Here is a 14,939-nt window from a genome sequence, read left to right as displayed (position 1 = left end):
ATCGAATATATATGAAATAAATTGCGTTGAAATTAACACAAACTATTCCACAAATGGTTTGGATGATATCCCGAACACGTCGTTTAGCTCTCTTTTATGGTTTTTTTTATTAGGATGTCCACAAACAAAATAAAAACTCGACTAAGTAGTGTACGTTGTTTGTTATAAATAAATAAATAAATCGAGATGAAAAATCATATAGAATTCATCAAATCAAATGGATGTTACGTGAAATCCAGATTAATATCATAAATTTTATTGTTGGATAAAAAGCATGTGCGTTTCCAACGGAATGGAAAATATTATCGGATTAGCTTAGTTGCGTAAAGGATGTCAACGTTATATGATCACCAATATCTCATAAATTTTAAATTAAAACTGCGTGATATTTGAGTAACGTTGTTGAATTGGCTTGAGATTGATTTACAAACTTCGTGTATTCATAGAATAACGAAATTTACAGAACTTAGTAATCCGAAATTCAGTATTATATATTTATTATCTATATCAATTTTGCGGAAATCACCATTTTATAGAATATCATAATAACACTGCGACATCTAAATAACAGCTACACTGATTCACACATATACCGCATCATAAAAAAGCAATTGGTTCTTCGAGTCTCTCATGTACTGATGTGAGTGGTCATACCATTCTTCTATTAAGAAGCTCCCGTATCTCATTACCGTCGACAAACAGGTTCCCGTAAATGGCATGTTTTCGTTTTCATTATCAAGAACCGGATAATTAGATTACCGGTTAATTACACGTGTTCGCAGAACACTGTGCACACTTTTTTTTTATGTGCTTGCAAGTAGCAATCAAGCAACGGGCTCTGTTTTGCAGTCATTTGCACTGTCTGCCTGTTGGGAGCGTCTCAAGGAAAAAAGAAAACTTTTGCTCTGGCTAAAAGTTTCGCACTTCGCATTCGCCACAAAACGATAAAGTGATATGTCGTTCGGTCTCGGTGCTCCCCTTTTTCTTACGCATATGTATAGTACGAACCAAATTGCAATTAACCGTAAGCATATTTTTTGTTCATGACCGTTTCGACTGTTGTTTCAGTCTCTTTCTCGGTGCTTTGATTTAGTGGAAGAAGATAGTCAAAAACATAAAACATACGTCCAAGCCAAGCCGATGAATTCCACGGTGTCTATCTCTGTGCTACGGCCGAAGCTATGATGGGGAACACAACTTTTGGCCACATATGCAACAACTAAAGCGTGAGCATTCGGTCGGAATTCTGATCCATCATGTTTTTCCACGCTTTGTTTCTGTTGTGGGTTTGGACTTTTTGTTGTTTTCGGGGAACGCAGGGAATGGAAGCAACTGAAAAACAACTGTTTCTGGCACTACTCAAAACTCGCAAACATAGTCTTTGTATTATTTCTCTGATCTGATGCTTTTGTTTTACTTTGTGTGCACTGATTTTGGTTGTATGGTTAAATTTAATGAAGGCTTAAACTGCTTTTGGATTGGCGCTTAACTTGGCGAGGCCATGATGATGGTTTTGGAAGACGACGACCACGTGCGTTGGGAGATTGTTTTTTTTTATTTAACATTTTCTGGGAGAATCTCCGGTAAACCGTTATAGCTCAAACGAGTTCTATGTAATGTGCGGGAATTGATTTGAACATATTTCAAATTAAATCTGTCAACATCACTAGCAATTACGTTCCACATTTCATTTCAGTCGTTGTTCCATTGCAATAACATTGGTTAGTCTAAACTGTACAAATGTTTATTTTATGTTTTCACCTAATTACATCACACGAATATCACATGCACGAAGGCAGTAGCAGCCATAAACACACGCAGAGTGGATGCAATTTTAATTAACTCGGACCGGATCGGATGATTTAAAGTGGTTGTATGGTACACAGTATGTATGCGAGAGGTGTAGAGATAGAAGTACAATTAGCATGCAAGAAAATCATAAAACCACAATTGATATGTACATTGATCTACCATTTAGATGCTGCCGTCCGCCGCCGGCACCACCGGCTGTGATGATGTGCCACTGACTGTCTGTGAAACTTCGGTGTTGTGTGAAGGAGCATGTACCTATGGGGAAAAGCAGCTTCCTCGGCAGGCAGCTGTAAGAGTGCCCTGCCGAACCTTTAAGCCTGCAGAGGAAAGCAATGGGATGACGAGCTTCGTGGAAACCATTTATGCCGGGGGGAAAAGTAGGATAAGTGATGTAGTTATTACAATTTTACTCCCTCCACTGGTCGGAGAAGTACCAACGGTACATGATTAATGGGATTTTCTGGGGAATTCGGTGCTCATTAGGAAAGAGCTGCATCAATTTTTTGATTTAAGTTATGCCTTAAACGTTCAGAATTGAAAGGGAAGTAATGCCGTTGGATCCGGCCCATGTGTTGACCAGTTCGATAGGTTCCAGGTGTGGAAGTTAATCATCTACGAAGTTCAGACTTAAGAAAAATTGTTCAAGTAATCAAAGTGCGGAACTAATAAGAGTTCTTCCCCTACGTGGCACAAGTGCACATGTGAAGTTCCAGTTCATGAGTGAAAACTGACCAACCAAGATGGATAAATTCGCATGCTTAAATGTTTATAAATGTTTGGATTATGGTATTTTTTTTTCCTTGATTTGTTTTCCGTCGATCTTGATCTCCCTGCTGAGCAACAATGCTACCGACGCCAGGGAGGCAGCTCCCACATATGGAGCCTACCTATCGACCCATCAACTCATGAACCGGGACCAACGGCTGTACTTAGGCGTGATCAGAGATGTTATGCATCAGAATAACCCGGCGGCGCCGACTGGGATCGAACCCAAGTCTGCTGGGATGAGTGGTAATCACGCTTACGACTACACCACCGGCGCCGCTAACTTGGATTATGGTAGTTTATGCTACTAGGATCAATATATAGGGAATGGCCTAAGTGCCCCTAATTTGGGCCATAAATTCAAAAATCGACTAAATTTTCAATAGCGACCAAAAATATCCATTAGTGACAACCGCACAGTGGGACGATTTCAAAAAATAGTGGGACAACGCTATTTGCGACGAAACTATTGAGTGTAGCATTTTGATGTATTTTAGAATGTTTCTTCATTTTTTGAGAAGCAAACATTTTTGATTAAGGGGGGTATACACTAAGATTTAAAAAATAGCTTTTTTATGTCTTGTTGAAATTGATGAACATATATGGAAAAATTGTAAATGAAGTCATTTTAAGAAACTTTGTGCAAGACGTCAATTTTCTATCTCTCAAGTGGATGATGTTATAGGGTGAAAATGGAGTACTAACGCTAGTACCTCATTTTTATCATACATTTTTATTTTGAATTTTGAAATTTTTTCAATGATCTACAAAGTTGTAAGTGCTCTAAAAATACACATTTTTGCTTAATAAAGCAAATCGATATCTCTTCATGTAAAGTATTTACACACGTATTTAGTGTTTTTCAACATTAACTTTAAAGGGGTGTATCTTGCAAGTAAGCAGGTATTAGCAGCTAAACTTGACGTAATTTCGTTCAGCAACTTATACCCTACTGTTACATATACAATTCATAGGGGGATCCAAGGGGATGCCAAATAAATTTTCAAATATAGTACCTCAATGTTTTGTTACGTTTTTCTGTTTTCGTGACAATTTTTCCAAGTATGTACATTAGAGTGGGTTGTCGCTTCGACAAAGTTGTTTGTGTATAGTATTCTCAATCTAAATCCGAGTTTTGATGAAATTTGAGCAATATTTTGATTTTTGGTAAGCAAATGAATACGATCGTTCCGTTTCCCATACAAAATTTAAAATAATCCCGCAAATCAAGATTATAATAAAGCTCGTTCAAATTTTGCAAAGTTGTTCGGGACCATTGAAAAAGCATTGAAAGAGCAGTGGGAAACCCACTCTAATGTAAACACTTGGAAAAATGGTAACTTTTTATAAAATTAATTATGCATCCCCTTGGATCCCTTTTGAATTGTATATGTAACAGTAAACTACAAAACAACGTTGAGATTAGCTGCTAATACCTGCTAACATGCAAGATACACCCTCTTACTGATAGCGTTGAAACATTATAAAAAGGGACTTAAATCCTTAAAACAAAGAGTTAGCGACTTATTTTTTGCAGCAAAAATGTGCAGCTTTAGAGTACTTTCAACTTTGTATAACATTGAACAAATTGTTAAATTCAAACTAAAAAGTTATGGAACAAAAAGGTTTTTAAGGGGGTACTACCGTTTGTACTCCATTTTTGCTCTATAACCTCGTCCACATGAGAGATGGAAAATTGACGTCTTAGACAAAGTTCCTTAAATGACTTCATCTACAATGTTTCCATAGATGACCATCAATTTCAACAAGACATAAACAAGTTATTTTTATCTTAGTGTATACCCCCCTTAAGCAAAAAATGTCACCACTGCAATAAAGTTTTTAAAAATTGAAGAAACATTCTAGAAGACATCAAAATGCTGCACTCAATAGTTTCGTCGCAAATGGCCATGTGCTTCTTTTTTTTTGATATCGTGCCACTTTGAACCAGTGTAAAATTAAAACCCATTTCTGATCGATTGGAAGTTGTTTCATCTAAATCGGTCAAGAAATGATGAAATAGGAGCAATATCTATGTTCTGGGCGATATGCAGCGATATACAGCCTAGTCGGTAAAGGCATGGTATTACCAAGTCGGTCGGGTCGAGGGAATCTTTCGGTTAAAAATTTCTCGACATCCCTTGACAGAGAGTATCTTTGTTCTTACCACACAATATACACATTTATGCATTGATATTGGCATCGAAAGCTCTCTGTGTGGAAGTGCATTTAGAACACTAAGTTGAGAGCACGTAATAAGCTAATATGCGATAAGCAATAATATTGAAATGTGAATTAGAAGAAGAAGAAGAAGACGCATGTGTTAAGCTTGACACCTCATATGTTTTCAAGGTTAAAGAATTTACTGATGGATTTTGGTTAGCTCACTGGAGAATTCTTCATTAGTCCGAATTGTAAAGAATGAGAGATTTATTTAAGAAATTGTTTTAAGAAATATTGAACTTGAAACTAATGTGCTCCAGAGAAAATTGTTGCAAATCTTTATTTAAATTATTATTATTGAGATAATTTATGATTATGAAATTCAATTGATTCTGAAGCCTTAACATTTATTTAGAGCCTTAGACAAAGACATTTTTCTGAGATTTATGACTCATATCATCCTGATCCTAGATTAAGAAAACCAAAAACAGAATCGCATATATTTGTTAACATTCTGGAACTGAGAAAAATCCTCTAAATGAGCGATTTTGAAAATTTTTCAAGATCATTTATTTGAACAAAACAATCATTATAATCGGCCCTGGAAAATTTGCAAGGCTCTGAGACTTGGAAACATTTACAGGAATCAATTAATTTAAAGAATAATCCATAGAATTCTGACTCAAATACCCATGGAATTTTGAGGAGAACTTATGTAAGAATGTCAGCGTAAATTTCAAAGAAATGCTGAAAAGGATTCCTTCAAAATTCATGGAAATATTCTATGTAGTTTTGCTCAGAATTCCAACTTAATTCTGAGATGATGTCCGAAGGAACTCTGCGACGAATTCCAACAGATTTCAGGGGAGGATAAGGGATGTTTTGAACTGAATTGGTAGCAAGAGCTTTGAGTGTGTTGGTATATTTCCTTTAAATTCCGTTATAATTGCTTATCTTTTGACAGATACGCGTATTTCGTCTACTACTTGCAGACTTCATCAGTAGTAGACGAAATACGCGTATCTGTCAAATTATAAGTAATTTTATTTGAACTAATAGGAAATAAGCCAACACACTCAAAGCTCTTCTTAAAGGGATTCCGTTAAGAGGTTCGACAAATTAAAAAGATTGAATTGATTTGTTATTTTTGAAATAATTCCAAGGGAGTTGTGAGGAGAACTTCAAGGAGGGATTTTGAGGAAAACAACGGGGTAATTTTAACGAATATCCCCATTGGCGTAACTACAGGGGAGCTAGAAGGGGGTTTAGACTCCTAGGATTAATGTAGCCCACTCTTGAATTGTTACCACAAATACACATTTTCCTTACTAGATGTGTAGTTGTTCGCTAATTGCCTTATTGAGCAATTCGAAAAATAAGTTTAGCTCCCCCTAGGATTTTTACTAAGTTAAGCCAGTGAGTATCCCTAGAGAATTATTATGAGAATTCAAAGAGAAATGTAAACATAATTTAGGGGAACATAATTCAAGGGAATTTCGATAAATATACCAAAAGAATAATGAACTGAGGTTACCCAACATACATTGAAAGTTTAACAAGAGCTTCATGTTCATGCAAAACTCAGTTTCTTCAGCATTTTTTTTAGCTTATTCAGCTTTTAATCAGTTCAAATTGTTTGTTGGGTAATTTCAACAAAAGGAGCAAAATTAAGAAGATATTCTCTGGAAAGTTTCAAGAAAATTCCAAAGGAGTTCTGAGGAGAATACCAAGATTTTTCTCAGAGAGACTTCTGAAGGAATTCTTAGAAGAGTTTTTCTAAGTGTTCGAAGAAAATGCTGAGATGAATTCCAAAGTGAACCGCATGGTATTTCGTGTAGAGTTTTCTGGTAGTTTAATGAACAACGCCATGATAATTTTGCATGGTATCTGAATCTAATATTATGGGAGTTCAGAAAATAACTGCATGATTATTTTAATTTGAAACCGCAAACAAATTAATTCCCGGAAATTGTTTGGATATGTTTCGATGTTCACTTTACTTTACTATTTACTATGTTTACTTTAAGAATCATGCACATTACATCCGGATTAGAGCAGGGATATATACTTTGAATTTCCGGTTTTTCCCGGTTTTCCAGATAAATTGTCTGGTTTCCCGGTTCGCTGGCCATCCGCAAGGCCTTCTACATGGTGGACAGATTAGTTAAAAATTCACTCACGGTGCTGGTGTTCATATGAGCAACCAAAATGGACTATACCTAGAGATTCCTGCCACCTGGGAAGTTGCTGTCGAGATATTAGTTTAAAATTCACAGCACACACTGAAAGTCAAACATACATATTCACCATCCAGAAGGCCTTGGTAACTTTAACCTTATTTCCGGTGACCAGGCATGGAAAATCATTTGCATTCATTTCGTGCATTCATTTACATTCATTTGCTCCTAATTTTTTTCATCAACAGAATTCCGCAAAATGATGTTAGAGCTTTTGTAGTTTTTGTTAGTAACTACAATTTTTGTTAACAACTCAAATCCGTATCACTTATGTATGACGAACCAGAGCGAACAGAAGCCACTACTGTTTTTCAGTGAATGTATTTTACATTCACTGAAAAACAGCAACAAGTTCTGCCCGCTCTAATTTGTGATGCATAAGAGATACAGATTTGAGTTATGGGCGAAAGTTGTAGCTAATAACAAAACCTACTAAAGCTTTATACATTATTTTGCGGAATTCTGTTGATGAAAAAAGTTAGAGGCTAATGAATGTAAATGATTGCATGAAATGAATGTAAATGATTTTCCATGCATGCCGGTGACAAAGAGTCCGGATTTTGGATATAGTAAACTTAGATTTTTCTAATGGATGCAAACCCCACTTAGTGGCAGATTTTTGAACGAATCTACCCATTTTTTGAAGATACCAGGTTGCTCAGAAATTATTCAAAAGACGTCCAAGTGATGATCTCCAAAATATCCTCAACATATTTGTATTAGACTTCAGCGTAATCAGGTATCATTCCGAAGATCTTCAACTGGCCAACAATTCTAATCACATTTCCAAAATATTTTTAAAGATTCCAGGTTGCTCAGAACTTATTTAAAATAACACTAAGTGATAAGATATCATCTTGAAAACTTCAGGATGTTTTGTTGTTCTCTTAATTTCAGATTGATCAGATATCATTCTAAAGATATCCAAGTATTCTATAATCCATACAGTATCTCTTAGATTTAGGAAGCCTTATACCCTATTTAGTAAAGGCACGGTATTACCAAGCCGGAGGCGGTGGATACGACTCCCGAGCCGGTCGAGGGAATCTTTCGGGTAGGAAATTTTCTCTACTTCCTTGGGCATAGAGTATCATTGTGCTTGTCACACAATATACAAATTGATGCATTGGTATCGACATCGAATGCTCTCAATTAATAACTGTGGAAGTGCATTTACAACACTAAGTTGAGAGCACGCAATAAGGTAATATGCGATAAGCAATAATTTTGAAATGCGAAAAAAGAAGAAGAAGATCTCTCAGATTGTCTCTCTTATGAAACACGGCAGCTTGGAAATGATTCCTCTTTCATGTTTTTTTAAGATCTCCAGCAAATCGTCTGGATATTTTTTCAAGGCATCAGGTTGATCAGGTACTAGGGCTTAGATCTAAGTTTGGGCCTTCTAAGCACAGCCCTCCCCTTGCTCCTATTTTTTGAGTCAATTTTTATCACGAAATGGAATGTTTGCACTGCAGATGACTTCTAAATTTATTAACCTTTCCGTACGTACCGTAATACTTGATAAAGAGGATCAAATTGTTGAGGTATTTAAAAAAATCTAACACTGCTTCTTGACCTCAAACTCGGCCTATGGATTCTAAATTCGACCTATTGCATTGAAACGCCATTCAAATTTGAATTCACTTCGGCCTATAGGATGAAGATAAAAATTGATTCGGTAGAAGCGCTTCTTTTTTTTTTGAGAATAATGGGTGCAAACATTCATGACTTCGTTCGGTAGCTTTTTAACTAAAGTATCGTACCAAACGCATAATTGACTTGTTAACTCTGAAATCATGGATTTATTTGAAGTTTTCTGCTCGATAGGCCCAAAATGGGTCATTAGGCAGAAGTAGGTCTCTATCCTATTGTACTAAAGATCTCAAACTGTTCATCAATTCAAATCACACATCTCGGATATTCTCTGATGATGCAAGGTAACTCCAAAAATATTCCAAAGACCATCAGGGGTTCAGAGGTCTTTGTTTTCCTGGATTCTAGTTGATTTAGTTGATCAACCTTCCAATAATTTCACAAAACCGTACTTCCAAATCCTTCTTATTCATCTTAGAGGTGGATGTTTAAGTTATACATTCATGCAATGTAGTTTCGTAGAGGTTTTCAAAAAAGGGCTCACACAATCACAAAATTGGGTACTGTATTGATGACTTTTTAAAGATTTTTAATAATAAAATAATTGCACTGAAAAAAAGTTCAAAATTTTTATTAAATGTTCCTGCTCAAAGAGTTTTGTACATTTTAAGTGTCCGAGGTTTAATCGATTAATTTTTATTCTCAAACTATAAAAAAAAAATCGAACAAGGACATTTTGAGATATTAAAGTTTATAACACTTTTTGTATATTTTTCCTAGAATGAATATACTTTTCTCAATCATTTTGTCTCAGATGTCATTTCGATTAGAAGTGATGTTTTCATACTACGACTTATTGAAAAATGTCAAATACGCAATTTAAAAAACTGAGAGATCCAAATTGGCCGAATTTTAGCAATAATGTGAATGATTGCCTAATTTGGATTATCACTACATAATCTCATTATAAGATTAATTTTTCATAAATACTAAAAAAATCGGAACCAAACTTCCTGAATTTCTGTGATTCATCTGTAGACAAACCGTGACCCACCGGTGGGTCGATTCATAGATTTAAAAACGTCGGAATAGATAGTTTTCAGTTTCTTGTGAAAATCAATGTGAAAATATCACACATCAAGGATTATCAAAAGCCTCAAGGTAGCAAAATTACACATTTTGACAGATGCAGAAAGGGTGAGTTTTGATTAATTAAACAAAATAATAAAATCAAGTTGCAAAACTACACCAGTAGCGCACGTGTCACACATATTTATTTTAAATTATTTAGGTCACAATCGAGTTGCTGCAATTGCTGCTGTTTTCATGTTGCACTGACGAACCTAACCGTATCGCTAAATGCTTCAACATTTAATATCGGTGCTAAGTCCCCAACGATCGATTAGCTTCGTTATTAGCGATTTGCTAATAAGCGAAAGTGTGTCCACCACGAACTGGTTGCATTGTCTCATCACTTCCCACAAACGTCAAGATTTTCGTTTTCATCCAGATGCGCTACAGAATCACAAAATAGCAACTAATGTCTCCACTCATCGGCAGGAAGTGTATTAGAACCTATTTTCAATCCGGTTCACGGTTTCCACTTTTCCCATGACGTTAATCCTACTCATTGTTTTCCAATACATTCATCATCGTTTACATTTGGCTCCCCGGTTTTTTTTTGTGGGACCCGCCGGAGGCCAGCCTCAGTAAATTAATAAAAACACCACTCTCGAAACCGTTAATCTTTCCGGCCTTCTTCTTGTGATGGGATTGACACTAAACACGACACTTTCTTGGCAGGTCTTTTATATTATTTTTTTGTGTGTGTTCAATTCGCGAACACGTCCGGCACATACAATACGCTTTTTACGATAGCTTCTTTCTTTTTCATTACTGATTTTTGGGGGTACGTAGATGGGGGGTCCCATGGAAACTCGCTCTCTCTAGCTTCCTCCGAAAACACCAAGATATCACTTTTGAACAGTCAGTGGCAACCCAATCACCGGCAATCACTGCGGACCCGCGCTCCCCCCTGTGAGGGGCAGGTTAGCTTCAACACAGAAAGATGGATAATTCGCACTTACCGCTATTCTCGACCATCAAAGCAATGACCAAAACTGCGAAGATTAGGCACTTCATTTTTTTTTTCTCTTTGCTCGTCTTCGCTTTGTTACAGCGCGGAAAGTGTTGACTGAAAGCTTTCGAAATTTCTTCTGGCACACACTTCAAACAAGATTCACTGGTAGCACTTTTTGCGAGGGCGAACTCTTCCTATTACTTCTTCGGAGGTCGTTGGCTGGGAGAATATCGCGCCAGATCCGTTCAATGTCACGTTCACGGCTCAATGATTGATCGAGCACTGATTGCAGCTGCCTTTAAATGATCTCTCTCGCTCTGGGCTGGCAATTTCTGTCAGGTAGGACTGGACTCGGCACTCGTCGCAAGACCGGCACAAGTTCGCTGCTGAATGAGTCAGTAGTCCCGGGTGGTGTGGCGGATCAAGTTTGTGTGAAACACACCGTGTGCAGCAGAAGTGGATATATCTGGAGGGCGCGCGCAGGTTTCAGCTCAAGTTTGCGAAATTAACTACAACGGACGGACGGATGAAAGGGTGGACGGAGACGCACCAAGAGAACTGAATTACGAAGAGGATCTGCGCTCTTTTGCTCTTTATGTGTTTATCCTTCTTGCCTTGTCGCTTTCCAGCTTGTTGGCAAGGATGGCTCTCTATACTTGCACGCGCGATCGCGAATCTGAAGGGAGAAAAGTGTTCTGAGCTGCGGATCAGTCAATCAGGGACTGAGGTTTTCTGCGGAGATCGCGTTGGTTTTATAAAGATATTTGAAAATTGGCGCTGCGTTGCTCCACCACATGGGGAAGAAGCACAACCCGAAAGAGAAGAGCTTTCGGATATAATTTCATGTACCGGTACCATTGTGGTGCGCATTGATTCGGACAGAGCACAAAGATGAGCGAGGGAAACCCGGAGAATGCGTGCGATCAACATCGCGATGCTGGCTGCTATATTATTTTTTTTAGTTAGAGCGATGAGATTTCGCTTTCTATGAGTAGACTCGGAAAATGGAAATTAGCGAATCTGTGCGGCTTTAATGGACGAGCCTCAATTTGGCGTGATTATTTGATTAGTGGTGAGCCGGATAGAGTATTTGCCTCTGTGCATGATTCATTACTGAAAGTAAGTCGGTTAGATGTTTGGCATTGGTGAATTGGAACTGTATGATGGTTCATGGTTCAAGAAGAAACCTTTTATAAATTCTGAATCAAATTTGATACGTGTGTGTCATCGGCATGATCAATCAGAGTAAACATTTCTATTATTTTCCTAACAAGTACGCAGGTGCCAATGAGAAATATAATACCTAAAGTTTTAATTTCCCGAGAGACTCTTTCGGTAAGAAGATAATTGAATTATCCCATTCCTTCGTTCGAATTCATATTGTACCCGGAGCAGAAGGCATAACTTTTTGTTTTATTCCTGAAGAAAAATGGTCAAGTGTCAGTCTCTAATGTGTACCATCTGCCAAGTGGTCAGACACAGCAGACAGGTATTTTCTTCCTTACCAAAGCATTCCTAATTGATGATAGCAGTTGCTTCTAAATATGTGGCATCATTTTTTTTCTTTTAACTGACGTGCCTTTCTTGGGATGATTTTAACGGTAGCTCAGAGCACTGTTGACTGTTATGAGGAAGTGTTGTTTGAAATTCAATAATTTATATAAATTAGAAATAGTCCCTACTGAGCAGTTCCACGTCAAATGACGGATCGATCAGACGCGATTTTTTCCGATATCCATGAAACTTGTTTGTTATTATCGCAGTAAAAAGGTTATAGGCTATTTTAGGAAAAAACGTCGATTTGGCTTAACTGATCGTTGATTTGTCGTAACTGGTAGCTCGCATACGTATACTAGCACCACTTTCAGACAGGGGAAAATTTCTATAAGTATCATGACAGGTAACGATGACACCCATTTGTTTATACGAAAGGAACGTCGTGAAATCTCAACCAACAATTCTAAAAGACGGATCAACTTTTGTAATCAAATCTTGTAATGATCTTTTCTCGATTTGCTCACCTTGCCAAATCAACTACACCGTCGGCTAGGGAAAATTCTCTCCCATTCGATGGTGGAATTGATTTGCGTTGGTGTGCTTCAATTTGTAAGATAAGATCATTACATATTTGCTGATCCACCATTTAGGATTGTTGGTTGATAAATCTGTTCGAAAATCGTATGATCAAAAATCATTAATGGTGATTCCTTGAAGAGCCCACAAATCGCCTGATGATGGCTGAAATTCCCTATCACTTCAAGTGTTCTAGAGAACAAATTTCAGACACAGCTGTGACATCACTCATGAAATTGGAACTCCCTGTCTGCTGCATCAAATGTGAAGTTCCAGTTTCATTGTTGTATGTTTTGTGGCAGCTGTGCTCTTGAAATTTTGAGGTTATAGTATAGCGCATTAAACACATTATAGGAAGTACGGAAACGCATATGCCACGAATGGGAAGTCTCCGATATTTCCAAGGTCATTACTAATTTCCATCGCTATCTCAACAGACTTCCTCAATATCAGGCATCCAGTGAAGATCAGCATCGATGGCACCTATCGTTTGGTCTTGGGTTTGGTCACGTTTGGCCATCAATTCTGTTGCCAAATCTCCGGGCAAATATTGTTTCATTCCAGAGTCTGAACATGAACTTTCTGAGCACGAAGTGTTTAGAATCGTATTAATAAGCTTATAAATGGCTCTTTTTATGGTCGATTTCTCAATATTTAGGTGGTGAAAAGTTGAATCTCTCACTATGATGTGCTCGTTCCCACGCTGCTGGCGTGCAAAAGAACCAGTACTTAGTTACTAACGGATTTGCACACTACATGGCATATACAATCGACTCAAATTTAAGATAAATTACTCAAACTCTAGAAAACGTAGTTTACTTGTAAAATGAGTAAAATTTTCTGAGTCTCATAAATCTTTACGAATATGACAAAAATCAACGAAAAATTTACTCATTTTAGAAGTACACACTAAAAGAAGAAATCACATGTCCAATGGAAAATATTCATTGGAATTGTACCACAAAGTCACATGAACCTTATGTGTCAAATGACATTTAAGTGATTTATCATATAGAACTCCTTTCCCTTCTCGCGATCCAAACAATTGTGATCCGCTTACCTCGAGAAGACCGCGAGTAATCGGTCCAATACTTTAATTTTAGATTTAAGACATATATAATGTATAAAGAAAATTATAACTTGGCTCTGTAAAGTTTATTCAATCGAGCCTGTACAAATAAAGTAATTAACAAAACAAAACCATATAGAACTCATGTTATGTGAAATTCAGATAGATATCATTGGTTTTGTTAATGGAAACATATGATGTGCATCCCAATAGAAACTACATGAAAACTTTTTTTCCGTGTACTAATTTCATATGTACATCGAGATGTTGCTCATATTAGAAAACAAATTTCTGTAAAAGCTTGGGAAGTGTTGCTCTGAGTTAACTACGTTTTTAAGAATATGAGTGAACTAATCTTAAATTTGAGTTGACCTCATTTGTCGTGTAATCGTAATTATTTTTTTTATTAATTGCTTTAAACGTTTACGGCATTCCCAATTCCAATTAGGTTCAATTCATTAAAAGCAGGTCATTTTTGCTCGAACATGACTTTTACAGACATTTCAAATTTCGTATCTATTTCATGACCAACCTACCCTACCCCCTTCCTTCTTGATCACACGCAAAACTTCTGCTAATTTTATGCAGCCCAATTACAGACATTTGTAAAATTCACAGACATTTTTAGCAGACTTCTGAGAAAAGATCTGGCATCTCTGCTACTGTTCAGTGTACTCAACAGATGGCGGTAATGTTTCAGCGACGATGTTTTACAGTGAAAAATATTTAATGTGTTATGGCTGTTTGTCTGTGGTCATCCTGAAAAATCCCTAGACCGGACCGGGAATCGAACCCATTCGCCTCCAGCATGGTTTTGCATTGTAGCTGTGTCTTACCCAACTGAGCTACAGGAGAGGAAATGGACCAGGAAATGAAAGATTATATTACTCTTCTTTTTCCTTTATTTAACGTCGGTCTCTGTTCCGCAATCTAGTGCCAATCACCGACGGACATCGATTGCCATCCATTGACGGCAATCGAATGTGCAGGAAGGCAGCTTCCACACCTGCGTAGGATATCGCACCCATTCAACACACATGGGCCGGGACCAACGGCTTTACTTCCCTTCCGAAGGAAGACGTGACCAGAGATTTTTATGCCTCAGAAAAATCCCACCGACCTCGGCTGGGATTGAACCCAGACCCAT

General features: G+C 37.3%; 1 protein-coding gene across 2 annotated transcripts in view; it reads right to left on the bottom strand.

Annotated features, from left to right (window-relative positions):
• Nucleotides 1-11,053, bottom strand: part of LOC135707232 (uncharacterized) — a 33,197-nt gene extending 22,144 nt beyond the window's left edge. The window contains exon 1 of one of the 2 annotated variants that reach the window (XM_065229001.1): nucleotides 10,658-11,053. In XM_065229001.1, coding sequence (XP_065085073.1) covers nucleotides 10,658-10,712 — 55 coding nt within the window. In that variant the 5' untranslated portion in view covers nucleotides 10,713-11,053. The remainder of the gene's footprint in view (nucleotides 1-10,657) is intronic. The other variant, XM_065229002.1, reaches the window with a different exon arrangement.
• Between the last annotated feature and the right edge of the window lie 3,886 nt (nucleotides 11,054-14,939).

The sequence above is a fragment of the Ochlerotatus camptorhynchus genome, unplaced genomic scaffold, assembly GCF_037179485.1.
Source record: "Ochlerotatus camptorhynchus isolate MF236.1 unplaced genomic scaffold, CSIRO-AGI_Acam_v1.1 ptg000305l, whole genome shotgun sequence".
NCBI classification, from domain to species: Eukaryota; Metazoa; Arthropoda; class Insecta; order Diptera; family Culicidae; genus Ochlerotatus; species Ochlerotatus camptorhynchus.
This window is presented reverse-complemented; position numbering and strand designations above follow the sequence as displayed.